At 52.6% G+C, this 23518-nt stretch overlaps 1 protein-coding gene across 2 annotated transcripts; it reads right to left on the reverse strand.

Annotated features, from left to right (window-relative positions):
• Positions 1 to 218: 218 nt before the first annotated feature.
• On the reverse strand, positions 219 to 22352 carry AXIN1 (axin 1). Of its 2 annotated transcripts, XM_023557590.2 has the most exons (10): positions 22246 to 22352; positions 17837 to 18793; positions 6932 to 7072; positions 5853 to 5949; positions 3702 to 3839; positions 2853 to 3379; positions 2083 to 2256; positions 1445 to 1690; positions 1138 to 1305; positions 219 to 948 (listed from the first exon to the last, which is right to left on the reverse strand). In XM_023557590.2, the coding sequence occupies exons 2-10, from the start codon at positions 18718 to 18720 to the stop codon at positions 822 to 824; spliced, it is 2502 nt and encodes an 833-aa protein (XP_023413358.1). In that variant the 5' UTR covers positions 18721 to 18793; positions 22246 to 22352; the 3' UTR covers positions 219 to 821. The 2 variants fall into 2 exon arrangements, with proteins under 2 accessions (XP_023413358.1, XP_003417848.2); XM_003417800.4 differs by lacking the exon at positions 22246 to 22352 and having other exon boundaries at positions 17837 to 22078.
• Positions 22353 to 23518: the final 1166 nt, after the last annotated feature.

Genomic DNA, 23518 nt, shown 5'->3' on the forward strand with positions numbered 1-23518 from the left:
GCTCCTTGTGGCTTGAATCTCAGCTTCCCGGGTGGTTGCTGGCTCGGGTGGGAGCCGGGATGGGTGCTGGTGCTGGGCAGCTGTCGCTCCACAGGACCCCTGTGACCTGTAGAGCAGGTGTGACCTTCCCAGCCAGGGCCTGGGCTCAGTGACAGGGCAGTGTGAGACCAGGCTGAAAAAGGGAGACCAATATTGACACATCCCCGGCCCTGCAGCAGACAGAACACCCCTAGGCAAGGTTTACAAATGTTTTATTTCATCATTAACCAAGTACCTTTGAAAAGACCATTGTACAAGTCAGCGCATGAGAACAACACGGGCAGCTGCCTGTTGGCCCTGCCTGAGAAATGTACATATTTACATGGGGTGCGGGGGCTTGTGGGATGGCCATCCCTGGGCAACGGTCCCACTGCAGATTGACACAGTGGCAGGCAAGGGACAGGCTGTGTTAAAGGCACTCAGTGACATGTACAAATGATGGGCCTATGAGCAGGGGTCCCAGTGGGGAGCAGACACCCCAGGGCAAGCCCATGCCCCAGGCAAGGCCTCCAGGGTCAGGCAGGGCCCATTAGCAGCAGAGGGACCAATGGGGCTGGCCAGGGCATTGGGTCACCCTGCTGGGCCAGCCCTCACTATTGCTATGGCAATGGGGCGGGCCTCCCTCCTTGGCAGCCACACAGAGGCCTATGGGGGCCCTCAGAGGGACCCCACCCCAGACACAGGTGGGTCAGGGTGTGGCTGCCATGTCTGAGGGAGTGCTGTTTCCTGTGTGGTGGTAGCGTGTTGTGTGTGGACTACCTGCCCAGGGCCAGCGCCTGTGCTCAGTCCACCTTCTCCACCTTGCCGATTATCTTTTCCTCAAAGACAGGCAGAATGGCCTGGTCCTCCCGCACCTCTTCAAACACTACACCACAGTCAAACTCATCACTCACTTTCTTGAAGTAGTATCTGCAGAGAATGAATGGCGGTGGTGAGGGGGGCCCAGGCTGCAGTCCCGTCCATTGCTCTCCAGCCATGTTCCCTGCCCACAGGCCAGACTGCCTGGCCCAGCTGTGCTACTCATGGCAGCTGTGCTTGGATGCTCTGCCCCGCCCCCTCCGGACACACGCTGACCCCCACCAGGCTGCCAGCTCATACCTGTAACTGCCCTTCTTGGTCAGCAGCTCCTTGAACTGGCCCAGGGTGACCCCACGGCCTTTCACCAGGGTCCGGTAGGGAATTGGCTCCCCACAGAAGTAGTAGGCCACGACAATGCTATCGCACGGCGGGGCACTCACGCCGCCCGCCTTCTTCTGTGACTTCGTCCTGGGGCAGAGACAGAGAGGGATGGGGGCGCCCTGCAGACACCTTGCCCAGAACCATCCACCAGGCCAACAACCTGCCACAGCCCACCACACTGACATACTGCTGGGGCCTCCCAAGCTCCCTGCCCTACCAGCCGCACCTCTGCTTGGCGAGCAGTTTGCTGGTTCGCTTCTCCTCTTCCTCCAGACGCCTGCGGGCCTCCTCCAGCTGGGTCAGGGGGTTGGGTGCAGGATTCGGGGGCATAGTGGGGTCTTGGATGAAGAGGTGGGAGGGCTGGATGGAGTTCCGAAGCTGGGCACTGACCCAGGGGTGCACAGTGCCAGGGCGTTCGATGGACAGGGGCCTGGCACTCTCGTGGGCCTGCTGCCTCTTGGCCCCGGAAGGCCTGGGGGTGAGAACGGCACCTGAGACACAGGTCACGGGGGCTATGTGGCTGGTGTGGGGTGGGAGTGAGGACCCCACGTGGCACTGACCTTCGTGGGCTCTGGAAGTAGGGCCAGCCCCTGTGCTCCACCCCCATCACCCCAAACCTCTCCTGCAGCTGGAGTGTGCCCACACATGCTGCTCCTAAGCCACTGCCCCTCTTACCCCGTTAAGGGCAGGGCCGTCAAGAGCTCCTGTATTCCCCATGCTGTGAGGACAGGCCCCCCATCACCCTCCTAAACTGCAAGAACAGCCCAACACACAGTCCTCTCGATCCCCGTCCCTCATGGGCAGAGCTGGTCTCCAGGGGGCTCTAGGTGAGGGCTCTGGAGGACCGCCAGGCAGCACCCTTACCCGTGGCCGGCTTTCTTGTGCCTGCTGATCTCCTTCTCCCCTTCGATGATCCACTGCAGGATCGTCTGCATCTTCTCCGCACCCTCAGGCGAGCCAGGCACCTCCGAGGTGGCCACGCCCCGGCTAGCCTCAGCTTTCTTGGCTATCCTCTTAGAGGACGCACTTGCCTTTCCGCTGTGGGCAAGACGTGAGGGTCACACAGAGCCTGCCTGTGCCCCCATGCCCAGGGCCAGAGGCAGCTCTGCTCCTGAGCCCCCGGCCAAGAGGGGCATCCAGATGTCCCTGCTCCATCCTGTATGTCCCCTGATCCAATGCCAGTAGACTGGTCATCAGTCTGGCTGCTGCTAGAGCACACCTCTGGTGGCCTGGGTGGCATAGGCAGATACCATGACAGGAAGTGGAGGCCCGAGTGCTGTCTGCACAGTGTGGGACAGTGGCGAACATGTCCTTCCTCTCAGGCTGAGGCCTCCACACCAAGTAACAGCCCTGAGCCCCCTACTTCTGCTCACTGTACCCTCCTGCTGAAATGGGCACAGCCCCTGCTCAGGCCATACTCAGCAGCTGGCCTGAGGACCCTCCCCCCGCAAAAGCTTCCATGCTCCTGGGCGCTCAGCAGTCACACTCCCTCCTTTGGGTGTTGGCAACTGCCCACACCTGTGGTTCACACATACCCATCATGGGGAGCATTCATCTAAAGCCCTCCAGTGATGCACACCCTCCCCCTCAGGCAGGTGCACTTGAAGGCTGGGCTCCACGCTCCACGGGCTCACCTATAGCCCAGGCTGTCGGTAGCGGTGGGGGCGGCACCCACACTCTCAGAGAAGCCGCGAGGTTTTGTAGTGTAGCCGTGCAGCTCTGGGCTCCACGGGAAGCTGCTCTGGACTCGGTGGGCAGCCTCTGCCTCGATCTGCTCCTTGGGCTTCACCATGCTGTGGTGCACATGGTGGTGGACATGCCTATGGTGGTATAGGCCAGCTGCGTCCACCTTTGCACCTGCCTTGGTTGTGTGTTTGCCGTGCCCGGCCACTCCACCCAACACTGCAGGCAGCCTGGTTGCATGCCCACTGTCAGGGGAGCGGTGACCAGGCCCAGGAGACTGGCGGCCAGGCGTGCGCAGGACACGCTGCACGTGCTCATCCAGGATGCTCTCAGGGTCCTCGTCATGTGTGTCCCGTGGCCCGGCACAGCCTGCGTCTGCATAGCGTGGCGGGAAGTGGTGCCAGGCCTGGGCAGGAGGCAGTTTGTGGCCCATCCCCAGGCTGCCAGGGACTGCATCCACGTCTTCACCCTCCTCCTCCTGTGCGGACAGGCGCCCATCAGGAACCTTGGATCAGGGTACGCACAGCACACACACTGGGCAGGGACTTGCCCCCAAGGGTGACCCTCACACACACACACACACACACACACAGAGCACACACGCTGGGCAGGGGTTCAACCCCGACACACACACACGTACACGTGCTCTCCATCTGCCTTAGCCCTTCCACGCACACACATATGCATACACGGACAGATGTACCCACACACAAGCACTCACCTATGCACACATACGCACACACTCACCATCCGCCCCAGCCCCCTAGACACAGCACACACTCAAACACACCTACACTCACCATCCGCACACGCCGCAGCCGCTCCTCCAGCTGTTCCTCAGCCTCCCGCGTGCGCTGCACGGCCTCCAGGCGGTGGATGAGCTCAGCAGCGAACTTGTGTGGCTCCACACGGACCTCCTTTGGCATCCGGTAAGTGCGCTGGGGGGACGCGCCAGGTCAGCAGGGCTGTGCCTGCCCTGAACATCTACCACACACCCTCCTTCCCACTGGGGTACACACGTTCTTAGCGGTCACAGGCACATTGTTGGTGGGGGAAATAACACATGGAATCTGGATTTTGTTTTAAGGTGAATGTTTACTTTTCCCCTCTTGAACATCCCCCATTTTCTCATCAAATGAGACCTCTCTTCGTTCAGCTCTGGTCCAGTGGCAAAGCTTGTCAGCATCTCACAATCGCAAGGAGAAGATGCTGAGGCCGGGCTGGGATGGTTCCCAGGCAGGACACTTGGCCTCCAGGGACTGAACCCAGAGGCCATTGGAGTTGTGTGGGCCAGACGGGGGACAGCGGGTGGGAGGTCCAGTCCTGGCGCCTTCACCCAGTGTGCACACTGAGCCCCACCCTGGATGGTGCCAGGGCTGCCCAGACACGCCACCCTCAGGGTCCCAGGACAGGCAGCACAAGCAGGGCCTGAGGCTCAATGGACAGACTTCTGGGGTCATGTACACAACGCAAAGACTGGGTAGCTGGGAGCTGCCTGAGCTGCTGGTGGCTGGGTCTCATGGGCAGGGCAGACCTGAGTGGTCTCTCCCAGCCACCAGGATATCAGTCCCTCATGGGGACACCCCCTGCACACTAGGTGGTAGCGGCCCCCATGTAATGTACAACCAGATCAGGCCTGGACTTGGGTATTCCTTACAGGGACAGGAAAGACCCCCAAAACCCGGGGAGAGAAAAAATCTGAAGAAGTTAGGACTTTCATTTCTAAAATGATTTAATCCTGTAACATATTTTATGGTAATATACCGTATAACCGTTTTGGGGGGTAGCTTTAATTTCAAGTAACTTCACCTTAAAACAGTTGCAAGAACAGTACAAAAGGCTCCATCCACCCTCCATCCAGACACCCCACTGCCAGCATTCCCCCACCTCTGCTTTATCATTCTCACACATGTGCACACACGTGTACATGTGCACACACATGCACACATGACCATCCTCTTCTCAGAATAAGCACAAACCAGCTTCCTTTCTTCTCAACTGTGATGGATAAGGAGCCCTGGTAGGGCAATGGTTAAGAATTACGGCTGCTAACCAAAAGGTCCGCAGTTCAAATCCACCAGCTGATCCTTGGAAACTCTATGGGGCAGTTCTACTCCATCCTGTAGGGTTGCTATGAGTTGGAATTGACTCAATAGCAACAGTTTTTTTTTGGTTTGGTGATGGATAAGTCATTTTCCCTATTTGGAAATTAAGGTGCCTGCAGAGATGCTAAGAGGCTCTAACTCAGAAATCTGACAACGGGTGCAGGCAACAACCCCAAGGATCTCCTTTTCTGGCACAGAAACTGCAAGGAATTTCCCAAGCCACCGTTGGACACATGGGTTTCCTGACCCGATAGCTGTTCCCATTCAAAGCTGGCATGTCAGACTCAGAGAGCAAATCCTTCAAGCCATCACCAAGGGCCCATCTGCAGAGGGAGACTCCATGCTGCACTTGGCCCTCCGCTGCCCAAGACCAAGTGTTACAACCACCTTTACCCGAGTGGGGCTGCTGGACACCCACGCAGTGACATCCCTGGTTTGGCCAGTTTGGCCAGAGGCCAATCCCCCAGGGTTCACCCTGAAGGAAGGGGCACTTGCAGGAACAGCAGCACCAGGCCTCCCAGCAGCACCACACTGTACAGCTGCCATCTAGGGGCAGGCTGGCCACTGTGCTGGAGACCAAGCACTGCCCTCTTGCCTCAAGAAGGGAGATGCCTGGGGGGGCCAGCTCAGAGGACACGTCCCCTTATCAGGCAACCCTCCCAGTGGTTGACTGTGCCAGCCAGGCCCCTGAGACACAACGCCTGGTGTCCCCAAGGCCACATGCTTACACCTGGAGCAAGTGCACTGCAGAAAGTCCAGGACACCTTCCCCAGTCAGTGCCACAGACGGGCAGGGCTCCGAGGGTATGTGCGCAGTGTGGGCCATGGAGCCCTGTCCACTACTTACAGGGATGTGAGGCAGAGGCACCCGTCCGTTGACCTGGACGCTCTCCTGCATCTCCCGGCGATGCTGCTTGCGGATCCTGTACGGGGGGACGCCATCCCTATCCGAGAGAGGGCAACACAACTCAGATGGAAAAACAACCCAATGCAACACCGGCTGGCTCTGAGCCATGACCATGTACACGCAGAGCAGCCATGAGTGGTGCCTGCTTTGCCACACCAAGGCTACCACCAGACACGTGTGTGTACAGATGTACACATTTATATACATGTGCACATACACATTGCATGCTCATGCACACACATGTGCATACCCCTTCCTTTCAATGCACACTCATGTACACTTGCACACACACACACACACACATGCCCCCTCACTCACACGTGATAGGGCTGCCCAGGAGCTCAGCTGTGGGTCTCTCCTCCAGCTAATACATATCTAGCATTTCCACAAAGTCCAGCCATGCTCATTTTGCTTCAGAGCAGGACTGGCACACTACATCCAGGTTAGCTGAGGATGGTTCTCACATTGCTCGAGGGTGAGGGCAAAACAGACCCTATGACAAAGACCACCTGGGGGTCCCAAAGCCCGGAACCTTTGCTTCGGCCTTCATGGAAGATACCCACCAACCTATATTATGCCACACCCTCAGGTGCCCATGGGGAGGGGGCTCCACTCAGGCCGGAAATGAGCGAGGACTGCAAATCAACACCAATAAGCACTAAGAGACCGCGTGGCTCCATACCCCGCCTTCCTTCAGGGTAAACTGGTGGTCAGGTAGCCCTTGAGGGCTGCTCTATGCAGCTTCTCATTTTAGGTGTGAACACTCAGAAGACTGTGATAAATGTGGAAATCAAGTTACGTCTTGTCTTTAAACAACTGCATGCTCTAGGGTTAAGGCGACCAAATGCACAGACACTACTTCTTAGAGAGACTTCAATGAAAACAAAAACGCAACATGCCAAAAAACCTAATGCAAGTTCTGGGGAAAAGATCACAAAACTTCTGTCAAGTCAAAGCAGGTAGCAAGCACTGGGGATTACAAGGCAGACCAGGTGGCCTGGTGTTGGGGCAGGACTTACACACTGCTGTCAGTGAGGGACAGGGTGTCGGCATCGCTCGACAGGCTCTGCTGCTCGCTGTCATTGGCACTTGTGGCTGGGGCCAAGGCATAGCCAGAGTTGACATAGTAGGGGTTGACCGGCTCCCGCCAGGATCCATGCCTGCAAACAAGATGTTAACTCAGCCAGTGGCGCAGAGGCCTCTTTGTTGTCTTAAACACTTCTAGAGTTTAAGTACCTTAACAGAAGAATAAAAAATACAACAGTTCAGCAAAATGATAGAGCAGAAGGGAGAGGGTCTCTATGCCCCACGCAATGCCCGTTCCTCCCAGGGGTACTTAGGCTCAAGCCTGGGGCATCTTTCCAGATAGTTCCTCCAAATCTACACGGACACACATTATTCCTGCCTCATTCCTCTTCTAAATATCACCCATGTCACCAGCTACAAAGTAACCTCACCCTCCCTCCAGCCCTGAGGACCTCCTAGGTTTCCAAGCACCGAGAGCACTAACTGGGTTCTCCCAGCACCGGTCTGAGAGCAGCTGCAGGACCGACAAGGGCTGGGACTTGGTGATGGCATTTGACAGAGGCTGTCAGCCATTCCTCCCAGGGGCAGCGCCACCACATACTCCTGAGGAGACCCACCTTTACTTTTGCCACTTAAGCATCCAGAAAGCGACATCACACTTTAACCAGTGTGTCCACAATTACTAGTTAGACTGGCGGTTTGGTTCTTTTTTTTTTTTTCATCGTTTTAATTTCTTTCTTTTTAAATTCTCTGTTCATAACTGTTGTTTTTGTTGTTGTTAGCTGCTGTCAAGTCGGTTCCAACTCATAACGACCCTAAGCACAACAGAACGAAACACTGCCCGGTCCTGCGCCATCCTTACAATCGTTATGCTTGAGCCCATTGTTGCAGCCGCTGTGTCAATCCACCTAGTTGAGGATCTTCCTCTTTTCTGTTGACCCTGTACTCTGCCAAGCATGATGTCCTTCTCCAGGAACTGATCTCTCCTGACAACATGGCCAAAGTATGTAAGATGCAGTCTCGCCACCCCTGCCTCTAAGGAGCATCCTGGCTGTACTTCTACGACAGATTTGTTTGTTCTTTTGGCAGTCCATGGTATATTCAATATTCTTCGCCAACACAATTCTAAGACGTCAATTCTTCTTCAGTCTTCCTTATTCATTGTCCAGCTTTCACATGCATATGATGCGATTGAAAATACCATGGCTTGGGTCAGGTGCACCTTAGTCTTCAAGGTGATATCTTTGCTCCTCAACACTTTGAAGAGGTCCTTTGCAGCAGATTTACCCAGTGCAATGCGTCTTTTGATTTCTTGACTGCTGCTTCCATGGCTGCTGATTGTGGATCCAAGTAAAGTGAAATCCTTGACAACTTCAATCTTTTCTCCATTTATCATGATGTTGCTCATTGGTCCAGTTGTGAAGATTTTTGTTTTCTTTATGTTGAGGTGTAATCCATACTGAAGGCTGTGGTCTTTGATCTTCATCAGTAAGTGCTTCAAGTCCTCTTCATTTTCAGCACGCAAGGTTGTGTCATCTGCATAATGCAGGTTGTTAATGAGTCTTCCTCCAATCCTGATGCCCCGTTCTTATTCATATAGTCCAGCTTCTCGGATTATTTCCTCAGCATACAGATCGAACAGGTATGGTGAAAGAATACAACCCTGACACACACCTTTCCTGACTTTAAACCAATCAGTATCCCCTTGTTCTGTCCGAACAACTGCCTCTTGATCTATGTAAAGGTTCCTCATGAGCACAATTAAGTGTTCCAGAATTCCCATTCTTCGCAAGGTTATCCATAATTTGTTATGATCCACACAGTCGAATACCTTTGCATAGTCAATAAAACACAGGTAAACATCCTTCCAGTATTCTCTGCTTTCAGCCAGGATCCATCTGACATCAGCAATGATATCCCTGGTCCCACATCCTCCCTACATGTCTGTCAGGTTGTCGTACTGTGGGGGCTTACGTGTTGCTGTGATGCTGGAAGCTATGCCCCCAGTATTCAGGTGTCAGCAGGGTCACCTACGGAGGACAGGTTTCAGCTGAGCTTCCAGACTAAGACAGACTAGGAAGAAGGACCCGGCAGTCTACTTCTGAAAAGCATTAGCCAGTAAAACCTTATGAATAGCAGTGGAGCACTGTCTGATATAGTGCTGGAAGACGAGCCCAAGGTTGGAAGGCACTCAAAAGATGACTGGTGAAGAGCTGCCTCCTCAAAGTAGAGTCGACCTTAATGGCATGGATGGAGTAAAGCTTTCGGGACCTTCATTTGCTGATGTGGCACGACTCAAAATGAGACGAAACAGCTGCAAACATCCATTAATAACTGGAATCTGGAATGTACAAAGTATGCATCTAGGAAAATTGGAAATCACCAAAAATGAAATGGAATGCATAAACATCGATATCCTATGCATTAGTGAGCTGAAATGGACTGGTATTGGCCATTTTGAATTGGACAATTATATAGTCTACTATGCTGGGAATGACAGCTTGAAGAGGAATGGTGTTGCATTCATCGTCAAAAAGAACATTTCAAGATCTATCCTGAAGTACAATGCTGTCGGTGATAGGATAATATCCATACGCTTAAAAGGAAGACCAGATAATACGACTATTATTCAAATTTACATACCAAGCACTAGGGCCAAAGATGAAGAAATAGAAGATTTTTATCAGCTGCTGCAGTCTGAAATTGATCGAACATACAATCAAGGTGCATTGATAATTACTGGCGATCGGAATGCGAAAGTTGGAAACAAAGAAGAAGGATCAGTAGTTGGAAAATATGGCCTTGGTGATAGAAACAATGCCGGAAATCGAATGATAGAATTTTGCAAAACCAACAACTTCACTGCAAATACTTTCTTCCACCAACATGAACAGCGACTATACACACGGACCTCACCAGATGGAATGCACAGAAATCAAATTGACTACATCCGTGGAAAGGGACGATAGAAACGCTCAATATCATCAATTAGAACAAGGCCAGGGAACAGACCATTAATTGCGCATATGCAAGTTCAAGCTGAAACTGAAGAAAATCAGAGCAAGTCCACAGGAGCCAAAATATGACCTTGAGTATATCCCACCTGAATTTGGAGACCATCTCAAGAATAGATTTGACGCATTGAACACTAGTTACCAAAGACCAGACGAGTTGTGGAATGACATCAAGGACATCATCCATGAAGAAAGCAAGAGGTCACTGAAAAGACAGGAAAGAAAGAAAAGACCAAGATGGATGTCAGAGGAGACTCTGAAACTTGCTCTTGAGCATCGAGCAGCTAAAGCAAAAGGAAGAATTGATGAAGTAAAAGAACTGAACAGAAGATTTCAAAGGGTGGCTCAAGAAGACAAAGTAAAGTATTACAATGACAGGTGCAAAGAGATGGAAATGGAAAACCAAAAGGAAGAACACACTTGGTGTTTCTCAAGCTGAAAGAACTGAAGAAAAAATTCAAGCCTCGAGTTGCAATAGTGAAGGATTCTATGGGGAAAATATTAAACGACACAGGAAGCATCAAAGAAGATGGAAGGAATAGACAGAGTCATTATACCAAAAAGAATTGGTCAATGTTCAACCATTTCAAGAGGGGGCATATGATCAGGAACCGATGGTACTGAAGGAAGAAGTCCAAGCTGCTCTGAAGGCATTGGCGAAAAACAATGCTCCAGGAATTGATGGAGTATCAATTGAGATGTTTCCACGAACATATGCAGCGCTGGAGGTGCTCACTCATCTATGCCAAGAAATATGGAAGACAGCTTCCTGGCCAACTGACTAGAACAGATCCATATTTATGCCTATTCCCAAGAAAGGTGATCCAACCAGATGTGGAAATTATATCATTAATATCACACGCAAGTAAAATTTTGCTGAAGATCATTCAAAAACGGCTGCAGCAGTATATTGACAGGGAACTGCCAGAAGTTCAGGCCAGTTTCAGGAGGGGACGTGGAACCAGGTTCATAACTCTTGTCCATTTTCTACCAAGTTTTTGATAATTTTTTTAGTGTTTACAGGAAGTCTTTAAACATTCTTACTATTAATCTTTAGTTATACGTGCAAAAATATTTTCTCCTAAAATGTCACTGTTCTTTTTAATTTGGTTTATGTTGATTTTGGTCATAGAAAAGTTTCTCACTTCTGTGAAATCAGATGCCCCAATCTTCTCCTTTATGGCTTTCCTGTATCTTACATGGGCAATAAAAGAACATTCTGGATGTCTGTTTAACCCCACAAGAAGAGGGCTGCTGCATATTAAAACAATCACAGCCGCGGTGAGAAGAAGCGTCCCGAGGCTCTGTTGTGCTGGCCGAGGCCTGGTGGTGCATCAGTCAACAACATCCAGAGACGCGTCCAGTGCCAACTCCAGCCCCTTGCTGCAGTGTATGGGGCCCACTCAAGTGGCTGGGCCCTCCTGCACAGCAGGACAACAGGACACTACCACCCAGCCCAGAGCAGCCCCACACAGCCAGGACACACTGTGGTCTATGTGACTTGAGAAGTTTGATGGCCACACATCGCTGTGGAACTTTCTGGCACCAGGGGGTAGGGTCCCTGTCCTGGCCACTCCTGGGAACTTTCTGCTCTAGACAATGTTGTCACAGTGTATCATCAGGAAGTCTGACTACACGTCAGCTTGTTAGACACACACGTAAACCAGCCTGATGAAGTGCTACCTTGACAAAATGGGTAATCATTTATGCCAGAAGCTCAGCAAGGTGTCAGTCGGTGTCTTTGGGCTTAGCACAAGGGGAAAGCTCCAGGTGAGTGGGGACCCACCCTCTCCCAGACGGCCTTGAGGGCACGTGCCGACACATGGACACACACCCAAGCAACTGCAAAAACACCAGCCCCTCTCTCGCCCTCAGTATTGCCAACCCCACAGAGCTCGGCCCTCATGCACATGAGCAACATGTGTGCACACCTGTCACCTGTCCTGAGGAAGCCGAGGCCAATCCTGCCCAAGCTTTTGGGGAAACTGATGCTGCTACAGACTTGGTGTGCTAGGAAGAACTAGGGGGTCCAGATAAAACAAGTCACTTATGAAACATGACTAGTCAGCGCTCAACATATGGTGAGTTAATAGACTAGAAAGCACTTTCATCTCTGTTCGGTAGAAACACAACACATGTAGATCAGCTTTGTGCCACTCATGCTGGGCTGCTCCAACCTTGGACTTACACGCGGATGCGGCCTGTGTTCTACAGAATCCACCATTGAGACTTGCAGTGAATCTTCCTCATGGGGCTTCAGGATCAGCCCATACCCCAGCACTCCCTCCCCCCACAGGGACTCTGCAAGCAGACGCTCCAGGGGATTCACCAGCCCCCAAGAAGACACGCGAAGCCTCCTGACAAAATGTCAGCTAAACAGACGCTTCCTCAAAGTCACAGCTGTGGTGAATGTTTGGAGCGGCAACTCCAAGAAAACTGCAGGTCACTCAGAGAGGCCTGCAGTGACGGCATCTGCGCCCCCCACTCGGGCCTCGGAGAACACAGGTGGGGGCTTCTGTGAGATCCGTGATTCCTTGCGTGGAACTTGAGTCTGAATCGTCACTAACCCAAAACGCTCCTCAAGAGGCTCAGTGGAGACCCACCCAAGGTGCCCCTCAGGGACCAGACAACAGCTATCGACAAACACGAACTTCCACTCAGGAAGCCGGTCATGTCAGATTCTCGTTGAGCTCTGTGACGTTTCCCTTAAAGTAAGGGCAGCCACACATTCCCGGTCCCACTCACCTTCATTTGTCTACGAGGCTGTCAGATGAATCTTGAGACCGGCTCTGTGCTAGCAGGGCTGGGGACAGACACCCTTCCCCTGCCACCCACTGAGCAGCAGGGACACCTCCATCCAGGAAGGGAACACCTGAGGGAGGAAGTCTCGGGGGCCTGGTTTGTGAGAGCTACATGGTTGTTCTTAGGGAGCCTGAGATGCCCACCCTATGGGATACCCTAGCTACAGAGGACCTACATGTCTCTGATCTGAGTGAGCGCGCACACAGCGACAACAGGGCACTTCAACAAAGCGGAGCATTTCACCTGCTGGGCTGTCCCTCGCATGGAAGTGCTTCACCTGCCAAGTGCCTCCAACACAGTTCCTCCAAGTCAACGGCACGAGCATGACAACCCATCTGCCACCCTCCCTGTCCCTCATCGCCGCCATCACAGGGTCTCTGGCCAGGGCCTGCTCACAGCCGCCATATCCACAGCTATGCATTCCAGGGCCCACGGTTACAAGCCCTGAGACACATGAGAACACGTGTAACCTCACAAGCCCCAGTTCTCACTTAGAACAAGCAGCTCCATGCGTTGCCCAGGGCCTCTGGGCGGCGGGGCACGCAGGACAGCCTGCAGCAGACAACGAGCACTTGGTATTCTCACCCCAGACCACAGTCCAGCCAGATAATGTGAGACAAAGGTGCTTCAGCACAGCACCTGGGCACTGGGACAGACTAAGGACAGACACCAGAGTCCAACAGCCCAGGACAGTGTGAAATAACAGCAGCAGCAGGTCCCAATCAGAAAGAAAACATGTTTTGCTTTTTAAAAAGCCAAAATTAAAACTGCATGTGGTGGAAACAACTGAAATGTCCATGATGAATGGATAAGGAGAACGTGGTCCATCCTTACAGCAGAATATCAAATAACTACAGCGAGAAACGAAGTCCTGACATATGCCACCACATGGATGGAATGCTGAAAACATGTTGAGTGAAAGCAGCCTGTTGCAAAAGGACACATAGTATATGCTCTCACTTATGTGCAACAAGAAAATACATAGAAGATAACAAAAGTTGGCAAGGATGTGAGATTGGAGCACTTATCCATTACTGGTAGGAGTGTAAAACAGCGCAGCCACTATGGAAAACGGTATGGCACTTCCTCAGAAAACTAGAAATTCAGCTAGCTACCCTATGGTCCAGCAATCCCACTCCTAGGTATATACCCTAAAGACCTAACAGAAGTGACACGAACTGACATATGCACACCTATGTCCACTGCGGCATTATTCACAATAGCAAAAAAATGGAAACAACTGAAGTGCCCATCAGCGGATGAATGGATAAGCAAAATGTGGTACATACACACAAAGGAATACTATACAACCATATGTGACAATGACGAGTCCATGAAACATATAATAACATGGATGGACCTGGAGGGCATAATCCTAAGTGGAATAAATCAAGCACATAAGGATAAATACTTTATGATCCCTCTTTTACAAGAAGACAAGAATAGGTACATATAGAGACCAATGTTCACTGGTGGCGACCAGGGATAGGGGAGGGAATCACTCTCTAGATCATAGACACTTGTTATTTTTGGTGATAGGAAGGAAAAGTAGCACTGAATGTGGGTGTAGTGAGCACAGCTTGACCAAAGTAAATGATGCCGCTAAGACGCGCACAACAGAATATGATGCCTGCACTAAAGAATATGACGTATAACTTGACAGCACCAACAATAACCAAAAAACGAGTATATGGTCACATATGTATGTGTATAAGCATACCTATTTACAGGCAGGTACAGGTAAGTACATATGTGTACAGAGATAGAAATATCTATATGGACATGTATGTACAGACGTGTGTGTACATGTATATACGCACAGAGGACACGTTACAGAGATCTCTCAGACATAACCAAACACCTTCTGAAATTGGTGTTCTGGGTTTGAAGGCTTAGGACCTTAGTACCATGGGACAACGCAGTCAACTGGCATAACATAGATCACAAAGTTAGTGTTCTGCATCCTAGTGAGGTGAGTAGCGTCTGGGGTCTTAAAAGCTTGCAAGCAGCCATCTAAGATACAACTATTGGTCTCTACTCTATAGGTGCAAAAGAGAAAGAAGGAAACCAAAGTCTCAGAGAAGAAACTAGTCTACAGGGCTAATAGCCACAGCGTGATCTCCCTGAGACCAGAAGAGCTAGATGGTGCCCGTCTATCTCTACTGACCATTCTGATCAGAGCCACAACAGATGGACCCTGACAAAGCAGGACAAAACTGTGGAACAGAACTCAAATTCTTCAAAAGTCCAGACTTACTGGGCCAGTTGAGACTAGAGGACTCCCTGAAACTATCACCCTGAGATACCCTTTAAACCTTGAACTGGAACTATGCCGAGGTCACCTTTTAGCAAAATAACCGATTGGCACACAAAATAAAGGATATTACCCGTGTGTGGCACTCCATTACAAAACCATCTATATGAGACCATAAGGACAACTACTCTAAAGCAGAGAAGATAAGGGGGCAAGGAAACTAGAGTACTGGAAATGGAACAACAAGAACACAAAGAGAATGCTGACACATTGTGAAAAATGTAACTAATCTCACTGAACAATTTGTATAGAAATTGTCAAATGGGAACCTAATTGGCTGTGTAAACTTATGTCAAAAACACAATAAAATACTGTCCAAAAAAATTATATATACATATATACACGCACAGAGAGAAACCAAAAATTATTAATGGTTACCAGTGGTGGGTAGGTGGGAGGGAAAACAGGGATTTTTTTTTTTTTTTTTTGGTTCGGGGGCACTGAGTTTATGTGAATGGTGGTGAAATCTTTTGGAAAAGGATAGCAATAATGGTGGCACAACATGAAAAAATGTAATCAATGTCACTGAGTTTTAAATGTGGAAGTTGTTACAGTGGTGAACGTTTTGGCATGTATATTTTCACCATAATAATAAAAAAAACTGCATGTACGATAGAACTATAATATTAGGAAACATGCAAAGACATAATCTGCTTTTCTCTCCAAATTTTCTTTTTCCTATGTACTATTTTTATTTTTAAAAAATCAGAGGAATGAAGAAACATATACGATATATCACGTGAAACAATGCAAAACCCCCAAAGCATTAAAATTATAATGATGATGGAATCTGAATGGCAGGAGTCAGGTGGGGGCTGCACAGAGCCCCAGGTGTGCTGTCTACAAAGCCAGCACCTCTCCCCTCCCTCTATCCCCAGTCTCCCTGTGGACCCCTGAGCAGGCAGCCATGCTGTCCGGGTGGCCCACTAAGTGTCTGCCCGGCAGCATGCCCCAGCCAATGCCCTCACTGGGACAGGCAGTATATAGCAGGACATGGCTGTCCCCACCAAGGAAAGCAACACAGGCCTTCTCCATGGCTGTGGGAAGCGCTTCTATACCAAGAAGCTCAGAGCTTCAGCTTGCTGCAGACACCCATCTCAACACAGGGGCTACCTAGGAATAGGCCGGCCACCAGGGTACAGAGTCAAGAGAAGCACAGGAGAGGGGCTAGAGCCCTGATCACACTATGCCTGAAGTTGGCCTTGCCTCTAGACTTCCCATTAATAGGTGCCAATCAGCCCGTTACGCCAGCTCAGACTGCACCTGGTACTCCCCACCTGGTACCCTGTTTGACACCCCACTGCGTGACGAGTAGGACACGGCCACACCAGAATCATCTATGGGAGGCACTGGCTGGGCCACCACGGCTGTCAGTGCTAAGAAACGATGACCTTCATACCATAAACCGAACCCCAATCACAGACAAGACTCCCAACGCCAGGCCTCTCTGCCCCAGTGCCCTCAGACAGCTCAGTTCTCACAACCAAACATTGTTAGGGGAAGCCAATGTATTTTACCAATTTGATAGCAAAGGCTGCTTATTACTAACAGACAAAAAGCAAAATAAGTCACTTCTGAGATGCGGGAGGGGCGGGGGGGCGGGGAACGATCAAAATTTAGCTCAACTTTTCTGTTCCCTGCAGTCCAGGCCTCAAGTTTAACCCCACCATTAAAATGTTCTAATCATGTATGAAAACTTTCAGATTTGAGAAACTGTGTCACTTACTCTACCTGCACTTAGCAAGATATGACTTCAGCGCATGTTCTGTCCACAAGAGCTTGCTAAATAAATAGCTTTGAGCTAAAGACAACGAGCAGAAAAAAACAAGAATTTGCCTCAGTCCATCTTGAGTCACATCACCTAAACTAAAGGCTGTTTAAACCTCAGAAATGTTTGATCCAGTGTCTATAAGCAAGTAGGCAACGTCCAAGTTACAGTAAGCGTGAAGGACCAGGCCCACAGTAGCTCCACAGGAGTGCTCAGACTCCAGGTCACATGAGTTCCAGGTGTTCAGGTGTCACCAGCCTCGGGGAAGTGGGTGGGGCATGGAGGCTCCCTGCCAGCACCTGCCACCAACTGACCCTCCAGCAACCACATAAAGTTTACTAAGAAGCCAGAATTAAGAAGCCAGTTCCCAATGCTAACTGCTTCAAGGTTACTCCTCCCAAAGGTGCTTCCCTGCAGGCGCTTCATAAACATTCTAGAACCAACACTGGGCTGTTGTGAATGCATGCCGCTCAACCGCACTAACCATTTGTTGGCAGGAAAAAAAAGGCCAGTCCTAGAACTGCAGCCGTCCCCACAGGAAGTTTTCAAAGTACTCGACAATTCACCACACAGAAGCCTCCCCACCACTATTTTCCAGCCTCTAGGAAGAATCTTATAAACAGCAATAACCCAGCAAGTACCGGTGCATTTAAATGGCCACTCCTCCCTTTATTACGCCACAGAGACAGGACTACGGGGCTAACCCATCTCCTACCTGCACTTAGGGGTTACCAACTTTGCTGCCAAGGTAAAGTTTAAATGGCATTATGACATCGATGAATTCCAACGTTTCCAACAACTTACGAAGCCGTAAATCTTAGTCCTTAACAGAAGGATTCTCAACGTTACAAATTTTAAACACACTTATTGACACATGTGAAGGTCTCGTGAGTAAGAAATAAAACCACAGTCCAACCGACACAGTGGGGTTGTATTCATTTTGAGTTAAAGCCCCCAGCTGCAGAGGTGAGTGCAGTAGACGGGCACTTGGCCAACTCACCTGAGCTCCCTGCCTTCACTGCTCCGCCGGCATGAGGAGGTGCGCTGGGCGGCCGTCTCCATGAGCAGCTTCTGGGTAAGTCTGCTGGAGGGGGCGGTGCCCCTGGAGTCCTCGATCTCCACGTCCTGGTCGCACATCCACTCCTCATCCTCATTCAAGGTAGGCAGGTACCCAGACACGCCCTTCCCTGTCCCCGACCCCGAGCTCTGGTCACTGCAGACCTTGGGGCTCTCGGAGCCTGTCTGCGTGTATTCCAGATAAATGTCAGACTTGAGGAATGAAGGGTAGGTGTTCTCCTCCATGGTGGACTGGACCTCCGTCTGGGCCTGGTCGAAGGTGGCGGGGTCGATCTGCTGCCTCATGATGCAGTCCTTGATGAAGCTCTTGGTGGCTGGCTTCGTCTGCCGGGACACGATCCCATTGCTGTCCAGGATGTACTTCCTATAGATGGCCTTGGCCAGCTTCAGCCTCTTCTCCTCATTGGAGTCACAGGGCTCCAGCTTCCGGAAGCCACTGCAGGCAAACCAGAAGTCTAGCAGGTCAGCACAGTCCTCCTGCTTCAGGAAAGTCCTGAACAGGTGTATCCCATCCTGGTCATCCAGTAGGGAGTGTAGTGACTCAGCCCACTTCAGGTACGGAGGTGTGGGCGAGGCGCTGCCTTCAGGCTCATAGCCCAGGTCCAGGTCGGAGCGCCGCGGAGTGGCTGTGGACGTCGTCTCCCCTTTGGGCCTGGCACCTTTCCCCAAGCAGAAAGTATTGCTGACTGGCCTCGGGTCAGTGGACACCAACTCTCCCTCCTCACCCGGCACAGGGGGCCTGGGCGCATCTTCAGTGAAGCTCGCGCCAAGGTCCAGGGGGAAGCCCTGCTCTGGGGCAGTCATCATGGGCTCCGCGTGTCAGTGCACAGCACACTGCACCTGGCACATCAGCACCGTGCGTCCTGGGGGTCAGTCTGTCCTGTTGAAACCATCAAAGGATAAGGATTAGGAAAGGTGGGTCCATGGCCACACAGCCTTAGAGGCGTTCTGAGACAAGACTTGGCAGTGAAACCCCCCACCCCAAAGCCTGAAATTCAGCTTAAACATGCAGTCGAGACATAATTTGGCCACAGGATGGCTCCCCATGAAAACAGCTTCTGGAAACCCTCAAGGCTACATGAATGCCTCTTGAGACCAGAAGCAAATGCCCAGAGCAGAGTGCAGCCTCCTCTCAAGGGCCCTCCTGTGACAGACTCACAGGAATTTCAATAGTCTGAGACCCCATCTCTGCTGAACCTGAGCCGGCAGGAGGCTGAGGAAGAAGAGGGCTTCAGTGCTGACCAGCTGTGTAAACCAGAGCAAGACCTAACCGGGGAGCAGCCCCTCACCATGCCAAGACACTCAGTCACTGAAGGCACTACACTCCCCCGTCCACGGGCAGTCTGTCTTGGCTGCTCCCACAACAATGTTCACTTTCAAGTCCCACCTTCTCTAGGCCAACAGCGGGTATGTTTTCTGTCCACCACCCCTTCACACTCAGCACAACGTGCAGTGTGTAACCCACAGTAAGGTGTTCCTCTCTCAACTCACACAAAAAAGCCGTGACTTGGGGGTCACCTCCAACGTCACGGGCTGAGTGACTGGAGGATACCTGCAAAAGCACAGGGCATCCTGACCGTCAGTGTGAGAAAGCATCTGACAGCAGGTGGCCGTCAGGTACTTTAAGAAACCAAGAAGGCACAAGAAAAAATCAAATCCAAATCCAGTCACACGTTTTAGCCAAGGAAGCACAGAGCTCATGTGACTGAATTCCGTAAACTGAAGGAAACACCCCTCCCCTCATAGAGGTCATAGATTCAAGGGTTTTGCTGCTGGTGTCGCCCAAGCCAGCATGGATATGAGGATCAGATCATCCTGGACACAAGGCTCAGACAGACTGACTCTCTGCCTGGTCCTCAGGGCCCCCCACCACACCCTCAAGGAGCCTACAACCATTCCTGCTAACCTCACCCTCTCTCTCCCTGCATCAGCCACCAGGTTAAGAGGTCCCAGCTATACAAATGCTGGAGATCACAGGCTTTCCGGAGTGCTAAAGAGGCCAGGGTGTGCAAAGTGAAACCCGAGGACTAGTCTAGAGGGCAGCCTTCTGAAGCCTAAGGCCCATGCTGCCGGGCCCTCCTTCCACCTGGGGCCAGACCCGAGACACACTGGAAAACATTTCTGCAGCGAGTGACTTTTCATGAAAACTGCTGGGCAGGCTGCAACAGTGGCCTCAGCAGGAATGCCTGCTGGTTAAGGTCAAGGCCCCTTGGCTGTGGTGTCCCGCCGCTCATGGCCACTTTGCCACAAAAGTCGCTGTCCCTCAGCCCTGTCAGCCACAAGCAATCCCTCCTGTGTCTGTATCTCTGCACATGCCAACATGACACGCCCCTGGGACCCTTGCAGTGCACACACCATGAGGAGGAACCAGGTCACTAGACACATGAAAAAATCACTTACCAAACAATACTCTAAGTGGGAACTTAATTACGCATCTGTTACTGTCCCTGCTCTTAAGGGGCTGTTAGATCTAACCTTTCATCACAAAGTTGCAGGTGTCTTTCAAGAATGACATTTCAATTCATCTGAGAACCAAATCCACCTTAATCATGCTAAACTAGTTTCACAGGCTAAAAGAAACTTTTCCCATCATTCTCATCTATTTTTGGCCGTCCACTGACGGAGATCTTTGGTGTTCCTGAAGCACGGAGACACCCTGACAAACTACTGACAGCATAAACCTGCTCTCGTGGTCTCAGTCCTGGGCTCCAACTAAGACACAGGTGTACTATTCAGTGTGCACACATACACACCACACACAGAACAGCTGTATTAATTCAGGTCTGCGCCAAGTAGCCACAAACACTAACTCTGGCCCACAGTCTGGAACCACCATCAATAAAGTGAATCCGTAAAAAGCGATCTATAAGCCTGACACTGTTTACATTTCTTCTGGTCCTGGCTTGGGCACACCCCTGGACCATGGCAGCACCCTCCACCTCAAGTAATCGAACCACTACACCTGTGCCTAGGTAGGTAGGTAGGTAGAGAGATGAGATGATAGATTTTACTCAAACGTTATCTTCTGAACTTTTTATTTAGATGGAGAGCAGATGTAACAGTATAACTCTGACATTTTCCCAATAGTCCATTAATTAAACTCTTGAATGGTCAGGGCTACTGCTTTACATACAATCCATCCCCCAACACCTGAATTTCTAACGATCAGCCTTTCTGAAAGGTCAGAACCAGCTGAAAATCAAGCAGAAGCACCATGATTTACATGCTTTCCCACCCTTGTACCGAACAGAATTTCTTTAAATTGAAATTGAGCTACTGCTGACTATCTCTGGTTGGTCAGGTGTAGACGTATGTGCTTCTCCAGACCACGGCCTGTGGATCCAAGTAAACATGAGATCTGCCTAAAGATGCAAAGAATACAGATGAGCCAAGAGGGAGGGGCCGCTGTGCACAATGAGGACCCTTTATAAATTAACTTAGGGATGGGCTCAGGAAAATCCCAGAGGACTGATGTTATCATCCCTACTGACCTCCTGAGGAGTTAAAAAGTTCTGCTGCCACAGCTGTGCAGCCCTGGTTTCATGGGTGCGGGGCGGGGGGGGGGGGTCGAATTCCAAATTGTGGGGTGGGGATAGAAACGAAGACCCACAAGAGAGACCCGGTTTTAGGCAAGATAACAGGGGGTGTGGAGGCCAGGAAAAGCGGGTACTCAGACAAGCTGAGCCCCAGCACCTCTGCCACAGAAAGGGAGGGCCTGCCAAGGCTTTGGACGCCCTTACTCCTACTTTTGCTGGGGGATAAGGAGAACAGCACTCCACAGCTGCGCTCTCCAGAACTCCTGCACTGACCTCTGGCCCCAGCAGCCACTCTGACCCCACCTGCACCCTGAAACCTGCCCCAGGCCAACGGACAACAGCACCCACCCTGCATCATGCAAACACACCCAGCTGCTGAGACCTCGACCCTTCTCCTGAGAGCACTCCCTCTCTCAGAATCCTGGGTCTTCCTCACTCTCTTCCACACACCTAGACCAAGGGCCTGCTCTTTCCGAACCAAGCCCACTCATTCCCCTTAACACGTCTCTGTGGCAAGGGCCCCTTGCCTTCCCATCCCCTGCCTGGCAGGCTGGACCCCAACATCTTCCCAGGATACCTCTCAACCCCCAAGGCTTCTCCGCACGCCCTCAAACCCCGTGCATCCCCTCGGAGCCCAAACGTCCCCGGCTCAGCCCTCGCACCCCTGCACGTCCCCTCCGCACCCCGGCCTGCACGCCTCGGAGCCCTCTTCCGGGTCCCGCGCCGCGGCCCGCACCTCGCACGCCTGCCGGCCTAGTGCGGCCTACAATGGGCCCGGCCCGCCCGCCCTACTCACCGCCCGCGGCGGCGGGGCCCCGGCCCGGCTCCCGGCGCGGAGCGGCGCGGCCCATGCGCTCAGCTGCGGCGCGGCAGGCGGGACCGGGCGGGGGCGCGGCCCGGAACGGCCCCCATCGCGGCGGCGGCGGCGGCGGCGGCGGCGGCGGCGGCGGCGGCGGCGGCGGCGGCGGCGGCGGCGGCGGCGGCGGCCGCGCGGAGCGCGGGACGCGGGGCCCGGACGCGGCCAGCACGGGGAGGGCGCGGCGCTGGGGTGCCGCCGAGGTCCGGCCGCCGCTCTCACCGGTCCGCTCCCGGCGGACGCGGCTGCGGCCCGACTCTGGCCCGACCCCGGCGGCTCCTGATGTGGTGGCAGCCGCGATCGCGTCCCCGAGCTGGGAGCCCGAGCCCAAAGCGCCGAAGCCCAAGACCGAGAACCCCCGCCTGCGCCTCCCGGAAGTGAGGGGGCGGGGCCAAGAGAGCGAGAAGGACCCAGAGGGCGGGGATAGGCCCGAGAGCGTGGGGGTAGTGCCACAACGTGGGGGTGTGGCCTCAAACGGGGAGGCGGGGCCGAGAGCGCAAGGTAAAGCCACAGCGCAGGACTGTTCCTTGGGCGCGGGGTGGGGTCTCGGCGAGGGGCAGGTCCTGGAGAGGGAGCTCTGGATCTAGGGGAATGTGGGCGTACCCCGCATCGCCCACGATTTTCTGCGGCCAACACGACTGAAGGCAGCCCCGGTGATCGACCTGCCTAGGATTCCTCAGGTCGGCGCCCACAGGCCCGGCCCATGCCCAGCCGCTCTTTCCACCGCCCTTCGCGCTTCACCACCTCGTGCCCGGGTGGGCGGGGTGACCAGTGGGACTGGCAGCCTCAGGCCCTGCTGGCCCTGGAGACCCCCCCTCAGCCTACCCACCCACTGGGGAAGTAGGGGTCCCAAGTTAGCCGGCAGGCCCGGTGGCTGGGGGCTGAACTTCCTAGTGACGTCCAGCCCCTTGCCCAGGCCGCAGTCCACTGTCAGCACCTCTCCAAGAGAAGGATGTGGCCACCAGGAGTCTCTGATCCCCAGGAATCACGGCCGTGCCCCACCCCTTCTCAGAGCCGGTATCAGGCCTAGCACCTCTCTGGATGCTCCCAGCAACCCCCAGGGGAAGCTGTACCCCCATTTTACAGCCTGGGCCATTTAGGGACCTGTCACCACCTGGACCAGGACTCCTCAACACCCAAACTTCCCCAACAGCTGTCATCTGGGCTGCCCCTGCTCTAAAGCCCCCTAGGGCTCACCCAGTGGCATCTCCCC

The sequence above is a fragment of the Loxodonta africana genome, chromosome 12, assembly GCF_030014295.1.
Source record: "Loxodonta africana isolate mLoxAfr1 chromosome 12, mLoxAfr1.hap2, whole genome shotgun sequence".
Classification (NCBI taxonomy): domain Eukaryota; kingdom Metazoa; phylum Chordata; class Mammalia; order Proboscidea; family Elephantidae; genus Loxodonta; species Loxodonta africana.

What these genes read in the sequence shown, in the direction of transcription:
- AXIN1 (XM_023557590.2), bottom strand. Translation starts at nt 18,720, where the DNA reads ATGATGACTGCCCCAGAGCAGGGCTTCCCCCTGGACCTTGGCGCGAGC. An exon ending in TCCCTCACTGACAGCAGTGT is followed by an intron (nt 5,950 to 6,931) that starts GTAAGTCCTGCC and finishes TCTCTCGGATAG; the next exon opens with GGATGGCGTCCCCCCGTACA. An exon ending in AAACTGCTCGCCAAGCAGAG is followed by an intron (nt 1,306 to 1,444) that starts GTGCGGCTGGTA and finishes TCTCTGCCCCAG; the next exon opens with GACGAAGTCACAGAAGAAGG.